The sequence below is a fragment of the Phaseolus vulgaris genome, chromosome 11, assembly GCF_000499845.2.
Source record: "Phaseolus vulgaris cultivar G19833 chromosome 11, P. vulgaris v2.0, whole genome shotgun sequence".
In the NCBI taxonomy this organism is placed as follows: Eukaryota; Viridiplantae; Streptophyta; class Magnoliopsida; order Fabales; family Fabaceae; genus Phaseolus; species Phaseolus vulgaris.
Genome location: NC_023749.2, coordinates 10,044,178 through 10,065,773, shown reverse-complemented (window position 1 = coordinate 10,065,773; position 21,596 = coordinate 10,044,178). Strand labels below are relative to the sequence as shown.

The following is a 21,596-nucleotide window of genomic DNA, read 5'->3' as shown; positions in this document are numbered from 1 at the left end:
TTAAAACTATTATATTAATATCACTCTTCCAATCATTCCATCTTATTCCTCATATTTAATTATCTTCTTCCAAAAATAAAAATACACAATCATGTATATTATTCTTTGTGTTAATTTTCTTCAAAAGACACAACGAAGTTTAACTACCATTTTTTGTTGGGAAGAAAGTTGCCGGTGGGAGAGAGAAAGATAGACAAATTCTCTCTTCACCTTAGTACCCTCTTCTTGCACCTATATATTAAATGTGAAAAAGTCGATTTTAACATGTACCTGTGTAAGCAGAGGGGCCTAGGCAGTACTTATGATTGGACGTACAATCACTGATGTGTCGCTGGTCTCCTGATTGCTTCAACTCTCCTTTGTCAAATGTTGATGCTCGATCAGTCGGGGGGTTACCTACAAAAGGTACTCTGACGCTCAAGTAAGTTCTCTAGTTTAAGAGTGTATTTTGGTCAGATGAGAAAAATGTACCTCACTCCTCCACAGAGGGTTCTATTTATATAGCCTTGGTTTATGGGCCCTGACCATAATATGGGTCGGACACCAGTTACTAACTGACATGCATTGTGGTCCCCTATTACTTAGGGATGTGTATCTTTCAATTAATTCGTTTTAGCTGGTTTGTCAGAGACATTCCCGTATATTTTGGGATACTCCTTAACTCATTCAACGCTATTGTAACTTACCATTATTTATTGCATGCCTTGAGTTGTTCTTGACTTGGGCGGTTGGTCACCGAGACCAAGACTGGTTCGTCTAGAACAGATCGGTACATAACCTTTTTAAAAATTTAAATATAAATAAAGTATAATCTCACATTTTTAAATAATCTTAGTTGCACTCCTTACCCTTATAGATCCTTTTCAGCTACATACTTCCCTTTTACCCGCATATCAGTCATAGCGTTTGAGAGAATAGTTCCATCATTTGAACATGTGTGAGAGAGTTGGCGAGAAAATTCATTATATTCGACATTCTCCAGTACGAAGATAATTTTTTTTAAGAGTTTTGTACTCCATTATTGCACATCGTTGGTTTTTTTTTGGGTTTATTTGCTTCCATAAAAATGAAAAAAAAAAAAGCAAATGAAAACACATCCACCATTAATAAAAACACCACAAAACTTATCTCAACGACTAACTTTCACCCCAGTCACTACAAACAATACCACGACTTAAAAATGAAGAAGAATGCAACACACTTTTTATTATATTGAGAAAGATATTGTTGATATTAAAAAAAAAGTATGAAAGTGAGGGGAAAGGTATGGAGGCGCAAATAAACTTTTTTGAAAGAAAGAGATGAAAGGAGTTTATTGAGAAAGATGATGACTTGAGAGAAAAAAAAAATAAAAGAGAAGGGAGAAGAATATGTTGGTTTAGGGTTTAGGGTTTATTATACTAGATTCCCCTAGATTATCACGCTCGATGTCCTCGACATGAACACATAACATGAATGAGTGTATTGGAGATTCCACACCGGTTAGAGATAAGAGCAACTGATAGTACATAATTGAGGGCAATCTCACCTAACTCAGCCAATTTTGTGAGGATGAATTAAACTTAAATTTCTTTTATAATATGGCATCAAATTCATTATTAATATACTATCAAGGCCACTAAGAGTCTATCCTAAATTGAGTTTTTTTGGGTCTATCATGTTACCCACTATTGGGTCCCCCTCGATTCCCACGCTAGATGTTCTCGGCGTGAATGCATGATATCCTTGACGTGAGAGGGTGTGTTGGAGATCTGACATCAACTAAAGATATAACCAATTTACAATCTATGAATGGGGTAAAACTCACCTTGTTGGGTTGGTTTTGTGATATTGAGTTAAAATTAAATTCACTACCCTAATATGGTATTAGAGTTTAACACAGAGTGACAAACTATAATGACATTTTGTAAACCAATTTCATCACCCTTCACCATCTTCATGACAAATGTACCATCTAAATTCCCTTCCAGAATATTGCATAAGCCTAACCATAACATTAACCCCTCTAATGTGTGGAGTCTACATTATACTTATTACTTTCCAACACCCAGTTTCAATTTACTACACCACATCCTCTAGACAATTTAATTTCATGAAACACCTTAAGATTTTTATTTTTTCCATGCAGTTCACATTATTAGACACCTTAGAATGTTCCATGCTTGTCTATTTATCCCTTGTAAGAATATTATGTGGCACCTCACAATTATTTATCTTATTAATTGATCAATTACCATATTTATCCTATTATATTATTGGTAATTACTTGATGGACGTAATTACTCTTACCATAAATAATTAGGGTTTCCCCTTAGGTGTATTATAAATAGAGATTACCAGACAACTAAAGAGACACCCTCATATTCTAACATCACACGGCCGAAACTCATTCCCTAAAAGGGATTTTCGAGCCTCTCATCTCTTTGTCTCTCTACTCACATAATTCCATTCTAAGCGATACACCCTAAAGGGGAACCCGATCAAGATCATGTCTTCGTCCCTCAGCCATACGATCACGGGTCTACCAGGTATTATTTAATCATTATTCACGTTTCATTATATGATTAAGGAATCCTAATCCAACATGTGGTATCAGAGCTTATGTTGCTTAATCGATTCTTCTTTCGTTTTCCCTAAATTTGGAATAAACGAGGATTTTGATTCAACCTATTGATTTTCGATGTTTTTATTTTGGTATATTATTGAACCACTTATTTTCGAAAATCCACCTTGATATCATAAAATAAATTTTAATTTTTTCGAGATCCATAATTATTTTAAGATTTCAAAAATTAAAATTTAATATGAATGTTATGTGTTCTTCATAATTTTCGTGAGTATTCCCTTATTTGGAATGGAATTAATTTGGTTCTATGTTCATCATCATTATTTGTTGTTCATATGAATTCTCGAAAATTAGGAATAAAGAATTTTCATAAATTAATTATTCCCTTAATTAGGAAATTTTGAAAATAATATTTTTCCTTAATTAAAATTTTCGAAATACAATTGATTCCCTTAATTAGGAATGGATTTGATTTGATTGTGTTTTCCTAAAAAAAATAAAATTGATATCTTAGTCTCCAAGTTTTCCCTTATTTAGGATAGTATATTCTTGCCTTATTAATTTTCGGGTATTATTATTATTATTATTACTATTTTCGAAAATAGCAGTCGTGTCAAACTTGGAAACATATCAATCTAATTAAAATTTTGAAGACCAAATCTAAAATCAAATCCCTAATATTCCGCTACTCACCTTATCGGGTTTACGAGTAACATTTTTACGCGTTTCCTTTTATTTATCAAATTAAATATGGTAAATCTCATGATACCGTAATTATGTTTAAAAAAATACTTATTTTGTTAAACTCTTAAAAAAATAAAAAAAATATTAAGTTTGACAAAATTTAAATTAAATTTTTTTGCTTAAACTTAATAACAGGAGTCTCCCTTCTGTCCAACGATGATGGGTTATGTCTTGTCATTTGAGTCTAATTAAGCACCTTCACTTACTTGTGAGTACACTTAATTATTAAATATTCACATGACATTTGCCTAAAAACACAATTATTTCTATTCTGTCTAACGATGTTTGTTGCACTTGTGTTTTGCAAACTTAATATGTGCATAAGCTTAAATGTTCACTTCTGTCCAAAGATGATGTGTCACATTCTTATTGTACATACCTTACTTATAATTGTTCATTATGTTTAAATAATTGGTAATTAACCAAAGTGAAAGCTGATTGTTTAAGTAGAACCTAATCTAGTCTATTATTTTGATGTTATAATAGATTTTATCACAGCTTCATTATCATAATGGTTCTTACTTATGTATGCTTTAGATCTAAGTTTCCCTATGTCACTCTAACTTTTTCCTTAGCCTAAGTATCTTAATTCGTCGTCTAACCAGCCCCTAATATGGGCATTGAGACCTTGACTGGTGAAAATCATTCTTCTTGGAAAGATTCCTTAATGCTGACTCTTGGGATTCTGGATTTTGATCATGCACTAATTGAAGCTGCTCCTCTTGCCCTCACTGATAAGAGCACTCCTGAAGATAAGATGGCTTATAAGAAATGGCAAAGGAGTAACAAGATGTGTCTTATGCTTATCAAGAATTCCATCAGCCCAATCATCAGAAGAGGCATTCTTGATTCACCTAACGCTAAGGATTATCTAGCTTCTGTGGAGGAACAATTTCAAGGAACCTCTAAAGCGCATGCTAATACTCTTATCTTGAAGTTGGTGACTACAAAATATGACGGGCGCACCGGCATTCGCGAGCACATCCTGATGATGAGCGACATGGCCCGTAAACTTAAGGGATTAACCATGGAGATCAGTGAAGGTTTCCTAGTCCACTTCATTATGACTTCTCTTCCTTCTGCGTTTGAAGCCTTCAAAGTCAACTATAATACTCAGAAGGACAAATGGTCCGTGAGTGAGTTGATTGCTATGACTGTTCAAGAAGAAGAGCGCCTGAAGCTGGAGAAACCAAATGTTGCTTACCTCATGGCTGCTGAATCGAAGAAGCAGACGGGCAAATTCCATAAAAAGGAATCTAATAAGGTCCTTAAAACTGATGCAAGTGCACCCTCCAGCTCTAACAAATCCACTAGCAAGTCCTACTGCAAGTTCTGCCGCAAGGTAGGACATAAGCAGTTTGACTGCTCAAACTTTAATGAGTGGCTAGCTAAGAAAGGTAATCATCTAAATATGATAATTGAGTCCTTTAATTTAAATGTTCCAACTAATACTTGGTGGTTTGACTCTGGTTCTATGGTTCATGTGACCAATTCAATCCAGGGATTCCTTACAATCCGAAAGTTGGAAAGAAACCAAAGAACACTTAAGATGGGGAATGGACAAGAACTATTTGTCGAAGCTGTGGGAACCTTAGAATTACTTATGAAAACTGGAAAATGTATTAAACTTTATGATACCTTATATATTCCCGAGATTACTCGGAATCTTGTATCAGGACCAAAGTTAGACATTGATGGTTTTTATGTTTCCCATGGTCATGACAAACTTACTATTTCTTTAAATTCTCAATTGTTTGGTACTGGTTTTCTGGATAACGGTCTCTATAAGTTAGAAGTAGATGATAGCTTCTCCAAATCTTTGTTATCATATAATATTAATGAGAACTTAACAAAGACCAAGAGAAAACGAGACTTAGAAACTTCATCAATGTTGTGGCATCAACGTTTAGGCCACATTTCACGAGATCGTTTATCTCGACTTGTGAAGGATGAAGTCTTACCATCTCTCGATTTCACTGATTTTGGAACATGTGTCAAATGCCTCAAAGGCAAAATGACATCCACGACTAAGAAAGGTGCCACTAGGAGTTCAAAATTATTAGAACTTATTCATACTGACATTAGTGGCCCTTACAGCATCGTTGGAATAACAGGACATAATTCATTTATCACTTTTATAGATGATTATTCTCGTTACATGTACTTGTATCTCATTAAGGACAAATCTGAATCACTTACAACTTTTAAAGATTATAAAACTGAAGTTGAAAAACAACTTGATCTTCAAATAAAAGTTGTGCGATCAGATAGAGGAGGTGAATACTATGGTAGACATACTGATTTGGGACAAGCCCCTGGTCCATTTTATGAGTTTTGTAAAAGGCAGGGGATTGTGAATCAATACACCATGCCTGGTACTCCTCTACAAAACGGTGTTGCTGAAAGGAGAAACAAGACCCTAATGAACATGGTGCGTAGTATGTTAGCCAACTCCAATTTGCCCTTATTCCTCTGGACCGAGGCATTAAAAGCAGTAGTTCATATACTCAATAGAGTTCCTTCCAAATCTGTCCCTAGAACTCCTTATGAACTTTAGACTGGAAGGAAACCGAGTCTTAGATATATGAAAGTATGGGGCTGCCTTGCTGAAGCTAAAGTTTATAACCCTTTCTTAAAGAAGCTTGACATGAAAACAGTAACTTGTCACTTCATCGGGTATCTCGATCACTCAAAGGGTTATAGATTTTATTGTCCTTCCCACGTCACCCGCATTGTAGAAACCAAGCATGCTCATTTCCTAGAGGATTTCAAGATCAATGGGAGTAGTGACAATCCTTACCTGGATTTACTAGAAGTACAAGAGACGGGGGGAGATCTACATCGACTACTAATTTGCCTCTGATCACTCCTCTTGTACCCACTCCGCGCGTCACTGCACCACCTACTCCATGCTCAGAACCTGATGCTACTCTGAATCCATCCGAGAATGAAGGCACCCTAAACGAAAAACATCAGTACAATGCAGAACACGCTAATCATCTCAGGAGGTCATCTAGAACTAAAACTACTACTAATTTTGATGATTATGTAACCTACCTGACTGAAGCAGAAATGGATGCTGGATGGTATACTGATCCTACCTCTTACAATGAAGCCATTACTAGTGATCAGTCTTCTGAATGGAATAATGCCATGCTCGATGAGCTTGACTCCATGAAGAAAAACAATGTTTGGGATCTAGTAGAATTACCTGACGGAGTAAAACCCGTAGGATCTAAATGGGTGTTCAAAACCAAGCTAGATCAGAATGGAAACATTGAACGCTTCAAAACAAGATTGGTTGCAAAAGGGTTCACTCAGAAAAAGGGAATTGATTATCAAGAGACTTTTTCACCTGTCTCTCGAAAAGATTCCTTAAGGATCGTAATGGCCCTCGTAGCTCACTTTGATCTAGAGCTACATCAAATGGACGTCAAGATCGCTTTCCTTAACGGTGACTTGTATGAAGACGTGTACATGCAACAACCAGAAGGTTTTAAACCTGAAGGTCAAGAACACTTAGTCTGCAAGCTGAAGAAATCCATTGACGGGCTAAAGCAAGCCTCACGGCAGTGGTACATAAAGTTTGATGAAGTCATGAAGAAATAAGGTTTCCTTAAGAATCAAGTGGATCAATGCACCTACCTCAAGATGAGTGGGAGCAACTTTACTATACTTGCCCTTACGCAGATGATATTCTATTGACAAGTAATAGTATAGACATGTTGCATGAGTCAAAGCGCATACTTTCGCATAATTTTGACATGAAGGATCTCGGAGAGGCCGCTTATGTTATTGGCATCGAAATATACCGAGATAGAGCTAAGGGGATTTTGGGATTATCCCAAAGGGCCTACCTTGATCGTGTCCTCACTCGTTATAACATGCAACATTGCTCTCCTTCTGTGGCTCCAGTAATTAAGGGAGATGTTTTCGGTTCTTTTCAATGTCCGAAAACAGATGCTGAAAAAGAGCAAATGGCGATGATACCTTATGCATCTGTAGTTTGAAGCATTATGTATGCTCAAGTCTGTACTCGTCCGGATATCGCGTACATTGCTGGAATGCTAGGTCGATATCAATCTAATCTTGGTCTAGATCACTGGAAAGCAGCTAAGAAAGTACTTCGATATCTACAAGGCACAAAAGACTATAAGTTGACCTATAGGAGAAGTGACAATTTAGAAGTGGTGGGTTATTCTGACTCTGATTTTGCAAAATGAAAAGATGACAAGAAATCCACTTTTGGGTATATCTTTATGTTAGCAGGCGGGCCTATCTCATGGAAGAGTCATAAGCAGCAATTAACAACAACCTCAACAATGATGGCAGAATATGTTGCAGTGTACAATGCAACTTGTCATGGAATGTTGTTGTGAAATCTTATCGCTGGACTCAAAGTCATTAACTCCATTTCCAGGCCATTGAAGCTTTATTGTGATAACTCAGTTGCCGTTAGTTTTTCAAACAATAACAATTCGAGTGGTGCTGGATTATATCTTGATAGAAAGTACTTGTTCGTACGTGAGCGAGTTGAGGAAAATAAGCTTTGTGTTGAGTATATTAGTACTAAAAATATGCTTGCGGATCCGATGACTATATTCGAAGAACATGTTTCGAAGATGGGATTATCTAAAGACCTTATTTAGCATATTTGTACTTACTTATGTTTAATAAAATTTCCTCATTTACCTTGATTTGTGTGTCCTTAAATATGTTTATGCATGCCTAAATATACATAGCCACTAACTGTACAAATCAAAGTCTAAAGGGTTTACTTATCAATTGATCCTAAAATTTACTTTTAAATTTGTATTGTAGTATGATTAATGGGGGTCTTGAGTTGAATACGGATTCAAAGACTGTATTTCTCTGCTACAATCACGGGTCTACCAGGTATTATTTAATCATTATTCACGTTTCATTATATGATTAAGGAATCCTAATCCAACATCCCTCCATCCATAAATTGGTGTTGTCAAAAGAGGTCCTTGGTTATCTAGTCTAATCGTTGACAAATTATCCAATCATAACATATCTTTCAAAGTCTTTGCAACATATCGATAAAATATGACGAGCAAATTCCTCAACAATACCACAAATAGGACATAATAGTACAACATTCACACATAACACAATTGTTCTCTTTCTTAGCATATCCTTAGTGGGTAAAGTTTCATGGAAAAATCTAGACATAAACATAACCACCTCAAATGGGCCTAACAACTCCATATTGCCTTATACAAACTATCAACTTGACTATCCACCCTTTAATTATGAATACTCTTATATGTAGACTTCACAAAACATACCATATCCTTTTTGCACACCAAAACCACTTATATCATTAATATTTTGCATTGTACTTACTCCCCCAATTTATGTAATTAGGATGCCCAACAATTTTTTTTCTCATTTTAATAGTCTTCTTATGATAAGAAAACATGGGGGACCATTATGATATTCAGTTTGGGAAATGATATTGATGTCACACTTAAAAAAGATGAGAAGGTAAATAATAAGTCATGAGGTTGATCGCCGCAGGTTATCTTGTTAAGATCAAATTTAGGTTATTATAACTTAAAACTCCACAAAGTTTTCACAAAGAAAAAACTAAATTTTCCTTCAAAAATTTATATATTTTCTTATTACATTACATCCTTTTATAGGTCAAATTATGTAAAATCCTCTAAATTCCACATTAATCCTCACTATGTAACCTTTAATAACCACTAGTAATTAACTCCCATTAGTGTTTTCTTTAATTCTCACTATATGCATAACTATGAGAATATGAATGACCATTCAACTACTTAATTAAAAACATAATAAAAATTATAAAAAAAATCTAAAATTATATAGATCCATGAGGATCATATCATTAATACCAGGATCAAAGATCATCATCATTTTATTACTTTTCCATTCCAAAAATATAATCCCTACTAACACTACTAATTATTGATACCAAATGATATGTTGTTGAGACTTCTCATGAAAAATTTCCCCCACATTATTGAATGAACTAAGTAACAATATCTAAATAATCATAAAAGACATTCTTATAATTATGTTTTTCTTCCTATTTGTTGATCACTTCTTTTTCATTTATTTCTCATTTTCTCCTTTAATTATTTATTTTTTCTCTCCAATCATTCTCTTTAATTTATTTTTCTTCACTAATTTTATTTTCCACTGGCTCTATTTTTCTTTTTTTCCATCTCTATCTCCCTCTCATCATAACTATAACATGTCTTTTTCAATACACATCAAACATTCTCTCTTCATCTTTATATATTTGCTCTTCTCTTCTTTACTTCTTTTTCCTCGATGTTCTCCTTTAATTTTCTTTCCATATTTGAAACAAAATTATTAATAAACAATTTGTAACATGCATTAAATTAAAAGTAACTTTGGAGGATGTCTTCAATAAATCAGTGTCAGCTGATTTCTCAAGGTGTCGTCCGAATTTCATAGGACATGACTTGACCATGATTTATATGATGTTTCCTTATCTGTCATGTATTATAATTGTACTTTTAATGTAGTTAATCAACCGGTCGGTCACAAAGACCGAGTAATGTGTCTCACTCGATACTAATAAATACAATACTCAAAACATTTCATTAATAATGATTTATCTATAACTTGTTCTTTGTTAAATTTACATTTTTCTAATTTTTTTGGTTTATGTTACTTTTTTTTTTTGGTACTTTTAATCTTGATTACGGGATGCTATTTTTTTATTAGTTTTCCAACTATTATATTACTCTTAGAATTTTTGCTTACTTATAATAATGAATTTAGTATGATGTTTTTCTTTGAAAAAACTTTTCTCAACAACGAATTATAAGCTAAAAGCTTTTTGATAAATTTTGGTAATAATTTATCGTCATTAATGTATTATTACAGAAACCCAAACACTAAATAACACTTGTCAATGCGTTGTCGGTATGAGAAATACTACACTTACTCTTTTATAAAAAAAAACAAATCAAAGTAAAAACATTAATATGAAATGAAATTGATAAAACTATCATGAAAAAGACTATCAAGCTAAGAAAATAAACTAAAATTTAATATATTAGCAAAAGAATATGTGAGTATTAAGAAGTAAATTTACCTAAATTCAATAAAGTTGAATTGAGATTGTTTAGATAATCTATTTTAAAGTTGAATATTTCGTCTACTACAAATACATTTGCAAAGAACAAATCTCTTCTCCAACTTGTGCTATTGCTATATACCTATTTTATATTTACGTATTTTTATTTTTTTAGAAATGGAAACTAAATATTAGAAAATAGCATTAGAATAATTGAATTAAAATCATGATATACTTTTTTAAGATATAGGTTCTTGCCTTCAATATAGGGTGATATTATGCAAAATTAATATCATAAAGAGTTTATTAGTAAGTTGTTTTGGTTATTTTAAGTTTCGAATAATTGTAATTTATGTTTTATTTGAATTGAGGAGTAAAGAAGGAAAACAAGAAAAATAAAAATTGAATTGTTTCAATTAAGAGAAAAAATATATATTTTTGATTGATGTGATAGAATAAATTTTTACATTAATATATTTATAAAAAATAAATTAAAATTAATTTGATGTAATTTAAAAAAATATAAATTATAATTAAAATAAATTTCAAATTAAAATAAAAAATTATTATAAAATCTTAATAAATAAAATATAAAAATTAACTAAGATTTAAATATTAATGAAATAAAGTATTACATCACACAATTCCTTAACTTCTTTCACCTTTTTCTTCATTTTTGTGTAAAAAGGCACTATTTTTTATTAGCAATAAAAGTTAACTTATATTATAAGACATACCTCAACCTATATATAAAAAATGGCTGTTGTTGATAGTTATTCGAAAATTACACTTTATGTTCTTCTTTCTCCTTTCTTCACCATTTGAGCTGTATAAGTTGACCTACTTTTGTAAACATGTGTAAGGGTGAAATTATGTATAGTAGTATTATAAAACATTGCACGATTTTAGATAGAGTGGTGTATTGGAGTAAAAGTATTTTTAAAAATAATGAAATTTATTATAGTATTTCTTATTTTTATTTATTTACTCATTACACATAGTGAAGCAATGGTGGAAATATTTATTTTTCCATTTTCAATGAAACATTTTAGTATTTATTTCACTTATTTTTACTATGTTACTCTATTTTATTTTTCTTTTGAACCAAATGGAAGCTGTATGTAACTACATATTCTTCCCATCACGGTTCTCGACTTTTCGGAAACTGTATCATAATAATGAGAATGCTTCAGTTCTCTATGTTACCTTTTTTATTCTTTATTTTCTTTCCCTTTCTTAAATCTAAACAACAGTGTATGTTAAGATAGTAAGAGCTGATTTTTTACCTTTTTCTTTCTCAAGTGTTACTAATGCATTTTTTAATGTGTGTAGTTTTAAATCTTTTTATTCTTTCTTTATATTTTCATAATTCTTGGTGAAAATATCAAGATTAAAATTATATTCAGGTCTTGTAAGCTTTCTTGAAATTATACATAATCTGTATCTTGAAACACTTTTAGTTGATTCGTACGACTAATGATTACTCTATTCTCAGTTTTGAAAAGTCTATTTTGTGTGTGTCTCTTCATTTTCTTACTAAACTTCTTTGCTAAGTCATTCCTCAGAACTTTCCTTCTCACTGCAACTCAGGTACGAGTGAATCTTCTTGTGCAGAAAATATCTGTTTTGTTTATTGTTACTTTCTTTCTTTATAAATAACCATGTCATTGAATCAAAACACTAGCTTACCAATGTAACAATGTTACTGATGACCACGTAAAACGAGCATGTGCCATGCCATTTTGAGAACTTGTCTTTACTCAAAAGCGTTTCTCTTTGTCTGTATTTAAGCTATTCATCCATCAGAAACTACTGGGAAAGTAATAGCTATGGGGGTGCCTTCGTTCTATAGATGGTTGACTAACAAATATCCCAAGGTGGTGCAAGATGTAGACGCCGCCATGCAAGACCCAAATGGAGTGAAATATGATAACTTGTATGTTGACATGAATGCCATCATCCATCCTTGCTTTCACCCTGATGATCACAATAACAACGTTCGTTACTCACTTTTGTTCATATATTTCTCATGCTTCCTTTTCTTTATTCTTGTGCTGTTTATTTTTCACTTAATGTGTAAGGCTTAAGCTGTTTAATTTTGTTTTTGATGAAGTTTGTGTTGTCATTTAGATTCCATTTCCAACTACATTCGAAGATGTGTTCAGAAATGTGTTTGACTACATTGATCGACTTGTTGACACTGTTAAGCCTCGCAGGCTCCTTTACATGGCTATTGGTGAGTGAGACACCAGACTTTCACTAATTATCTCATCATTAACCCCTGTTGATACTTGTTATTATTTTCTTGACTTAGCAACTGCATTTTGTCTTAGAAATTGTATCTGCACAAACATCCCTCTGTTTTTAAGTGTCAAGACACCTTCACAAATGCATGCATACTAATACAATAATGATTACTTTTTTAACATTTAGATAAAAATAATATGAAACATAATATTTCTCACCCTTTCTTTGTGAGGATTTTTTATCTTGAAAAGAAAGCTAGTTTAAGAATGGCATATACTTGTTTTAAGAGATATATCTTCATTTTCTTATTTTGTATTTTTCTGTAAGGAGGTCAAGATTTTTAGTTGTTGTAAACTTATGTGCTTTTGTATTTTCTGAGGCTTGTTATCATCATATAAAGTTTATTATAAATCTAGATCATTTGTTATATTACTTTCATTGCATTTCATTGGTGTTTCACTATATGTCTGTGCAATGTTGTGATCATGCTTCATAGGTTTTGTTTTGAGGGCCTTGTTGCATATATGTTCATTACTAGTAGTAGTTGTATGAAGTGAATATTGGCTTAAAGAATTTGCCCCAACCATGCAGAGCTAGATAGTGTTTCAGTATCTTTGCTTGTCTTCTAATGAATAGTTGAACTAAAGAGGCTCTGTATTTCTAATGCATAGATGGGGTTGCCCCACGTGCCAAAATGAACCAGCAGCGATCAAGACGTTTTCGAGCTGCTAAGGACAACGAAATTCATGTGGGTTATTGATCAATTATAATTATCACGGTATAGTTAATGCCTTGAATTTATCTTTCTCTTGTATATGTGTAGGAAGCTGAGGAAGAGAGGCTAAGGAAACAATTTGAAATGGAAGGGAAACAAGTTCTTCCTAAACAAGAAACTGAACTAGCAGATTCCAATATTATAACACCAGGCACTGAGTTCATGCATGAACTCTCAAAGGCACTTAAAAGCTATATCTCTTCAAGGATAATTTGTAACTCATTGTGGAAGGATATTATGGTATGACATGCATAGTCCATATTCCAGAAAGTGCAACTACCACTAAGGATGCTTCATTCACCCATGCTTAATAATATTGTAAATCATTGTTATTGTCTTCTTTTATATCAAGCTAAATATTACTGTTTTTTACCTTGTTAATTTGAACTAGGTAATTCTCTCTGATGCTAGTGTTCCCGGCGAAGGGGAGCATAAGATTATGTCATACATACGCAAACAGCGTAGTCTGGAGGAGTATGATCCAAATACCAGCCACTGCTTATATGGCTCGGTAAGTAAATCATAGTAAAAGTTGTCTGGACAAAGTGATTATTTCTTCTGATGCTCAAAATAAAGATAAGATTTTGCATTTGGAATGCAGGATGCTGATCTTATTATGCTTGCAATGGCAACTCATGAGCCCCATTTTTCAATATTAAGAGAGGTTATTGGTTAAACTCTTGAAGATATACAATTTTACTTTTCTGTATAAAATAATTCCTCACATTCTAGGCATGTACAGGATGTCTCTGTGCAGCAGCACCAGCAGCATCCAAAAGTTGCTTCCAAGCCTTTCAAGGTATAGTAACCGATCTGCATTCTTCAACTACAACTTTGTTGTTTTATATTATCACTAGTCTTATGAATTTAACTGTGCAGTTTTTGCACATTTGGTTATTGAGGGAGTATCTTGAGTTAGACATGAAGATAGAAAATCCTCCCAAAACTTGTAGCATTGAGCTTGAGCGGATAATTGATGATTTCATCTTCATGTGCTTTTTTGCTGGAAATGATTTTCTTCCCCACATGCCATCTTTGGATATTCATGAGGTTTGTAGGATTTTTTTGTTAGATATGATGAATATAAAGTATTAATGCATGGTCAGCTATATCATTACTTGTTTTGCGCAATTTTTTCAGGGGGCTATTGATTTGCTAATGACTGTTTACAAGGAAGAATTCAATACACTTGGAGGATATCTTGTGGACATGAGCAGGGTAGCATGCTACTGTCTCATTCCTTCTTTTGTTTGTTCATATCTTTTTCGTTTTTCTGCTATATTCCATTAATCTATTTTATGAAAAATAGTTGTGTATCTATGCTATGAAAGCAGGTTGGGGAGAAAAATGCTGCTTTTATGAAGTTATCAAGAGTTGAAAAATTTATACTTAAGGTTGGTACATATGAAGAGAAAATCTTTAAGAGAAGATCTGAAGTACGAGAACGTAAATTGAAAAGGCTTATTCAAGATAATCAGGAAGCTGTAAGTTCGTATATATTTGAAAAATGTACATATCTGTTAAGATTCAATGCTTTTCTGTTAGTTTTGAATCTTCTGTTTTTTGTTTTTTCAGTTTTGCATAGTACCTATATAATGCTGGTGCATGTGTTCGTTTTGTAGGCGAAACAAATTGATAAATGTTTTTGTTGTTTTCTTCTTTTTGTGCTTTTCTCTCTCTCTCCATCTACGTTCTTTCATTCTTGCTTGGAGTGTGTGTAGTCTTTCGTTCTTTCCTTCTACAGTGTGCACATTACGAATAACAAAATCCAATGAATAACAAAATCCAATATAGTATCAGAACTGAGGTTAATCCTGCTCTTTCCGCTGGATACTGTTCCTCTTTGCATCTAACAGCAGGAGCCTGGATGTTTCCCAAAACCCATCCAATCCTTATTATCTACATCCTTGAGAAAACCCAGGAATAATTCGGATCAATTCACAATACCATGCATGGAGCAGGGCAATGAGACTGACACTGCCTTCAGAAAATACACACAAGTTCATCTATGGTACTCTTCCTACTCCTCAATCTAGTATGTAGAATCATAAAACCTAGGAAAGATGAAAGATATAACATGATGGTAATATCATGGATAATGGGGACTATGAATGCTCAAATCAAATTGCACAAAGCATTGTGTTTGTTGAAAATGCTAGGGAACTCCCTAAATAGCACAAAAGGAGATCATTTCAAAATATGGGATGTGTTAAACTTAATAAGACCGAGTTCTTCACCGATTTAAAAACGTTGTGGGAGGAACTCGAATCTTTGATACCAACTCCTGACTGCGTGTGTAAGATCAAGTGCAGCTGTAGCCTAACCAAGAACCCTTTTTTTAATTTGAGTATGTTATGTGTTTCTTAAAAGGTCTCAACGATTTGAGACTGGAAATGCTATGATTAATAGCAAGTTTTGCATAGTTCTCCTAGTAACCAAGGGAACTAGAAGACGTTCCATAATGGAAATTGGAAATCCAAGGTAGAGGGAAGAATCAGAATTAAAACAGTGGTAACAAAATTGTATCATATAGTTGATGAGCGCTACTCCAAACATCAATCTCCTCCATGGTACAAACGAAAGGTGAAAGTTATCATTAATACTGTTGCGGATGGAATTATTAAGGGTGAAGAATTTTTTCAGGAGAAACAACAAACTACTGCACATGAAGGTAGTCAATTTACACAGGACAAGGTGAACAACTTTGTAACTTTGTTGGTGAGTCTACTAATGAAAATACTGCAAGAGGTAAGAAAAAGGAAACTTCTGGATTTTAGATATACGGGATAATTTGACTTTTTTCCATGAATAATTTCATAACCTTTCGCAAGATAAATCCAATACATATTAAACTGCCAAATGGATTATATGATGGAACTGTGAAGTTATTTGAAGCATTCTTTATATATAATGTTTTGTACATACCAGATTGAAAATTGTTAAATCACATAACTATTAACTAATTTTTTTCCTTTGAGTACTGTCAGCAGTTTTTTCGAAGATTATTGGACCTGTTAGATTATGCAAAGGATTGTATCTGATGGAAATACCAAAACCTCAGGCTAGAACACCCGGACACCCCTCTGTTAAAGTTTTACAGTATATTAGGAACAGTTTTTCTTGCATTCAGTTCAAAGAAAATAAACCCGTGAAACCTAAATCTTATATAGTAAATGATCATAGTAGATTTACTTGGGTTTTTCAATGAAAGCTAAATCTGAAACCAGGGATGCTTTGTGTAGGTTTCTCATAACATAATCAGTTTAATGTTACTATCAAAACCATACGGACAGGTAATGGAAGTGAGTTTTCATGTACTAATCTTTATGATAGTCCAGGCATTATACAGCAAACTAGCTGTACATAAACTTCTCAAGAAAATTCTATTGTTGAAAGAAAATATCAACACAATGTCCGGAGCTTCTTGTATAAATCTAAACTTCCTATAGTTTTTTGTCCTGTGTTGTGATTCATGCTACAAATCTAATAAACAGGATCCCTTCTGATGTTTTAGAAAAAAACACTCCTTAAGGAACAACCTAATTTACAAAACTTAAAAGGTTTTTGGTTCTTTATGTTTTGCTTCTAGCTTAGAGGGATAGATCTAAACTTGATTCAAGAGCAAGGAAGTGTGTGTTTCTTTGGTTATAAAACCGAGATGAAAGGATATGTGATAGTTCATGATAGAGAAATATTTGTTTCTAGGAAAGTGAGTTTTTATGAGCATGTGTTTCCCTATTCTAAAGATTACAACTGCAATCATGATGCAGAAAATAATCAATTGTCTGATATAGTTTTGACTATTTTTTTGAACTTGTTAACAGTGACAGTGTTAGAAATAACTATGACCATAATCAAGATAATCAATCCGAAGGAAATACTAAAATTATAATAAGACTTCTTAGACAAAGCAGAGCTCCTAGTAATTTGAAGGATTATCATTACCAATTGTCCAACCACATTGATATTGAAATTCTGAATGATTTTGATAAATTTATTCATTCTATATCTGCATATCTTGACTACAATAAGCTGACTACTAAATATCTCAATTTTTCATCTAATCAAGAACCTCAAACTTACAATGAGACTTTTAGAAACCCAAAATGGTGTGAGGCTATGTAGAAAGAAATAAAAGCCTTATAACAGAATGAAACTTGGAGATTAACTGAGCTTCCTCATCAAACATTTAGAAACTGACTGTCATGTTTTTAGTGAAAAACTTAATAGAAACTCTTCGAACCACTTCCCATTTCATCTGTTAGCTGGGGATGTCTTCACTAAACCTTGAACATGGCATTTTTGTCTCCGTTGATGGATATGTACCGCAAAGCCTGTGAGAATGTTAAGATTCAATTCTTTTCTGTTAGTTTTGAATCTTCTGTTTTTTGTTCTTCAGTTTCGCAAAGCGCCTATATAATGCTGGTGCATGTGTTCGTCTTGTATGCGAATAAGATTAATAAAGTTGTCATATTCTTCATTTCTCTCGTTTTGCTTTTCTCTCTCTTCGTTTACGTTCTTTCATTCTTGCATGGGGTGTATGGTTCTGCATGCAGAGTCTTTCGTTCTTTCCTTCTACAGTGTGCACAGTATGAATAACAAAATCCAATAATATCCATTCATATTTTACAGCAAATTTGGGCTCATGTGTTTCCCTGATTTTCCATGCAGAAGCGGGAAGAAACGAATGGAAAATATTTCTCGGATCTTGACAATGAAGATACTTCTGATTGTACTCTTCTGATTAAGAAGGCACCGGATTCAAAGAACTCAATTTTGGTCAATAACGTTTCTGCTACACATGCTGAAGTAAGTTGTATTGTGAATCAGGAGTTTCTGTCTTCATTTATACAGTTTTGTTGACACCTTTCATGAATTTTTTTACAGCAGCATATTGATGTTGAATTGTTAATAATATTTTTTCTCCTCATTATCAGATTGAGCAAAACACAAAGGATTTAAAAGATGAATTGAAGAGAAGTATTAGAAAAAAATGTGACTTACGTTTGAGTGAAGATTTCCTAATTGACAAGGTATGTACTGTGAATTAAATTATAATACATCTACAGTCTAATTAAATTACAGATTTACATGTATAATTACCTCAGAAGTTATTATAAGCATGATCTTTGTTTAGTAAACCATGTATTAAATTATCTTTCCACTTACATTGCTCATGAAAATTAAACTCGTAAACATGCTCTTTTTATTAATTTGACTTTTTCCTCTGATCAATGGACATGAATTGTGCTTATTTTAAAATTGAATACATATTAGTAGATGATATCACCTTTCATTACAGATAAAATTTGGAGCACCTGGTTACAAAGAAAGATATTATAAAGCGAAGTTTTCTGTGGAAACTTCTACTGACATTGAGGGGAAAAGAAAAGAAATAGTATGTGTTTCTACAAACAACTTTTTTCCAACTGCATTGTTTTTGGGTTTGGAAAATTTTTGTTGTTTTACTACCTTCTCAAATAAGTTGCACTAGCAGGGTCACATTTTGCTAGTCAACTTTCAATGGTGGTGGTGGTGATAGATTGCAATTTAATTGTAGGTCGAGAACTACACCGAAGGATTGGTATGGGTTCTTCAATACTATTTTTCAGGAGTTGCTTCCTGGAGATGGTAAGCCAATATGGTTGAATATATAACTTGAATTTTAATGTATAATACATTATACAAGTATGGGAAAATCCAAATATTTGACAGAACATTGCAACATACAGGTTTTACCCGTTCCACTATGGTCCTTTTGCTTCGGACTTAAAGGGCATGGGTCAAGTGAGAGTAAAATTTGAGAAAGGTGTCCCATTCTTACCACTTGATCAACTTTTAAGTGTCCTCCCCCCGGCAAGGTAACGTTCTTATGTTTTCCTATTGGCTAACCCATTTGATTATATATAATATATATTTCCATTACCTTGATTATGTCTAATTTTACTCTTGTACAGTGCTGATGCACTTCCAAAAGCCTATGAACAACTGATGCTAGATGAGCAATCTAGAATACTTGACTTCTATCCTCAGGGTAAGCCAGTCTATCTTGTTTGAAGCATTCTATTCAATTTTTGGTTCTATTTACTTGTTTTCTATTTCTTATCATTGTTTTTTTTTTTTGTAAGATTTTGAAGTTGACACTGAAGGAAAGCCCTTCACGTGGCAGGTTATTTCACTCATGTTTCTTGTATTAGTTAGTATTGTTTTTTGTTCATGCAGTGTAATAAGTACTGATGGATACAAACGTTGTGTCTTTTGTCTAGGGAATTTGCAAACTTCCGTGGATAGATGATGGCCGGCTTGTCGCTGAAACCAAAGAACTCAAAAATGAATTATCTGTGTGAACTACTTACTCAGTGCCATAGCACACCTCACAATTTTAAACACTTCATTTGCTAATGTTTCATGCATCTCAAAATCTCCTTTTGTGTTTTATAGGAAAAGGAGGCCATAAGAAATTCACCCAAGGCTGATAGCTTGCTTGTTAGAAGCTCTAGCAAATTAGCAGAGAAATTCGGTTCTCTATCTGTTGACCCAAATGCGCCTTGCAAGTTAGACACAAGAATAAGGTTCGTCAACACAAACTCTAGCACACAAAATCACAACTGAGACCGACTAAATAAACTTTCTAAATTTCGTGATTTCTTGTAAAATTTTTCGTGTCTTCTGCTTGTTTCTTCTTTGATGGTAATGGCAGCTACATTGCAACCTTGAACGTACTTCTTTGTGTGGGAAATAACGCGTAGTTCAATGTTTCCTTTGTTTGTGTTCTTTATACTTTTAGCAGTGATGGCATTGGGGGTACCATAAGTCTTTGCCATGAGTTTGTTGACAAACCTTGCTCTGACATTTGTGACAGCAAAGAAGATCGTGTCTTGTATGCTATTCAAATTCTGAACACAGTTTTCCTTTTCTTTATTGGCATTCAACTTGTTTGTGAGTCAACTTCCAATAACTATGACATCGTTTATGTTTCAGATGTGTCTATTACGAGCTTCCTACTGGTAGCAATCATATTCCTCGTTTACTATCGGGTGTGAGCCTTCCAGAGAAGGTAAATCTCGGTTGCTTTTTCAAAGAACTTTCTTTTCTTATAAAGAAAATGTATGTATGCGTATATTGTATAACATTACATGCTTAAAAATCTTTTCAAACTTTTATAGACAATCTTTGAAGGTGATATCATGGAAACTGAACTGTGGCATGAACGTCAGAAACATTTTAGCATTTATGGAAGGTACTTTTCTTTCCTTCTACATTAGAGCATGTGGGTGGAAGCATATTTTAGTTTCCTATATATAAATGCTTACAAGCATGTTTGGATTCATATCTCATTTCTTTTTTAGTTCAAGAAAAGCTTGTAATTATATAACCTTCACATCTCAGACAAAATTTCTTATCTTTTATTTGGTTTCCAAAAACATTTAATTGGCCAACTTGATAACTCAGGGTCCAAAATCAAGACAAATCGAGGAGTGAAGACAGAAGCAATACTTCAAGGTTTTCCTCAAATGCACCTTCCTTCATTCACATAAAAGGTGGTGGTGGTGTTGGATGGGGTTTAGGTAGAGGGAGAAAAGTAAATACAGTGAAAAATGAGAGAATTCCATCTCCTAGTCATAAACAACGTAATGATGCAGGCTCTTACCATGTAACAACTACACGTGACACCACATCACAACACTTTGTGAATGACTTTAGACAATTCAGAATATCAGAGTCTGGTCCCTTTCCGAAGTCTACTAGCAGTTTTCAGTCACGACGACCATATCATAATAATAGCCGTAGCATGAATCAGACAAAAAGTGCTCCTAATCAACAAGCTCCAGAATCTGAGAGGCCTTTTGGTCGGGGACGAGGTAAGTAGCAGTTCATTGTAGCCTCAATGGAGTGGTGGAAAGTCTCAGCAAGTGAAAGAAGATCATAATCGTTGTTTAAATATTGTTGCTATATGAAACAGAGGAAAAGAAACTGGTAGTGTGACATCGTTGATTACTTTTTTGGTTTTGGTATAGTTGCATATGACTATTTCAGGGTACAACTTTACAGGGTGTACTAATTCTGTATGTCATGTTCATCACTCTTGCCTTTTTTGTGGTGATAAGGTAACTTTTGCCTTTTTTATGGTTACTCCATTCTTGTCTTTTTTGTGGAAA

The 21,596-nt window shown here is 33.4% G+C and overlaps 1 protein-coding gene across 1 annotated transcript; it reads left to right on the top strand.

Annotated features, from left to right (window-relative positions):
- The first annotated feature begins 12,098 nt into the window (after positions 1 to 12,098).
- Positions 12,099 to 21,596, top strand: LOC137833941 (5'-3' exoribonuclease 3-like). The gene is made up of 23 exons (XM_068642013.1): positions 12,099 to 12,412; positions 12,546 to 12,651; positions 13,334 to 13,410; positions 13,486 to 13,677; positions 13,829 to 13,948; positions 14,039 to 14,101; positions 14,180 to 14,236; positions 14,317 to 14,487; positions 14,578 to 14,655; positions 14,772 to 14,921; positions 18,109 to 18,246; positions 18,375 to 18,470; positions 18,740 to 18,835; positions 18,998 to 19,068; positions 19,170 to 19,298; positions 19,395 to 19,471; positions 19,566 to 19,606; positions 19,704 to 19,778; positions 19,879 to 20,009; positions 20,228 to 20,317; positions 20,419 to 20,494; positions 20,604 to 20,677; positions 20,890 to 21,596. Exons 1-23 carry the CDS (start codon positions 12,245 to 12,247, stop codon positions 21,305 to 21,307), a joined length of 2,694 nt encoding a protein of 897 aa, XP_068498114.1. The 5' UTR covers positions 12,099 to 12,244; the 3' UTR covers positions 21,308 to 21,596.

Bases quoted from the DNA above. Each gene is read 5' to 3' on its own strand.
- LOC137833941 (XM_068642013.1), top strand. From the start codon at position 12,245: ATGGGGGTGCCTTCGTTCTATAGATGGTTGACTAACAAATATCCCAAG. The intron at 19,069-19,169 runs GTAAGCCAATAT...TGCAACATACAG, and splicing joins GGAGTTGCTTCCTGGAGATG to GTTTTACCCGTTCCACTATG. The intron at 19,472-19,565 runs GTAAGCCAGTCT...TTTTTTTGTAAG, and splicing joins ACTTGACTTCTATCCTCAGG to ATTTTGAAGTTGACACTGAA.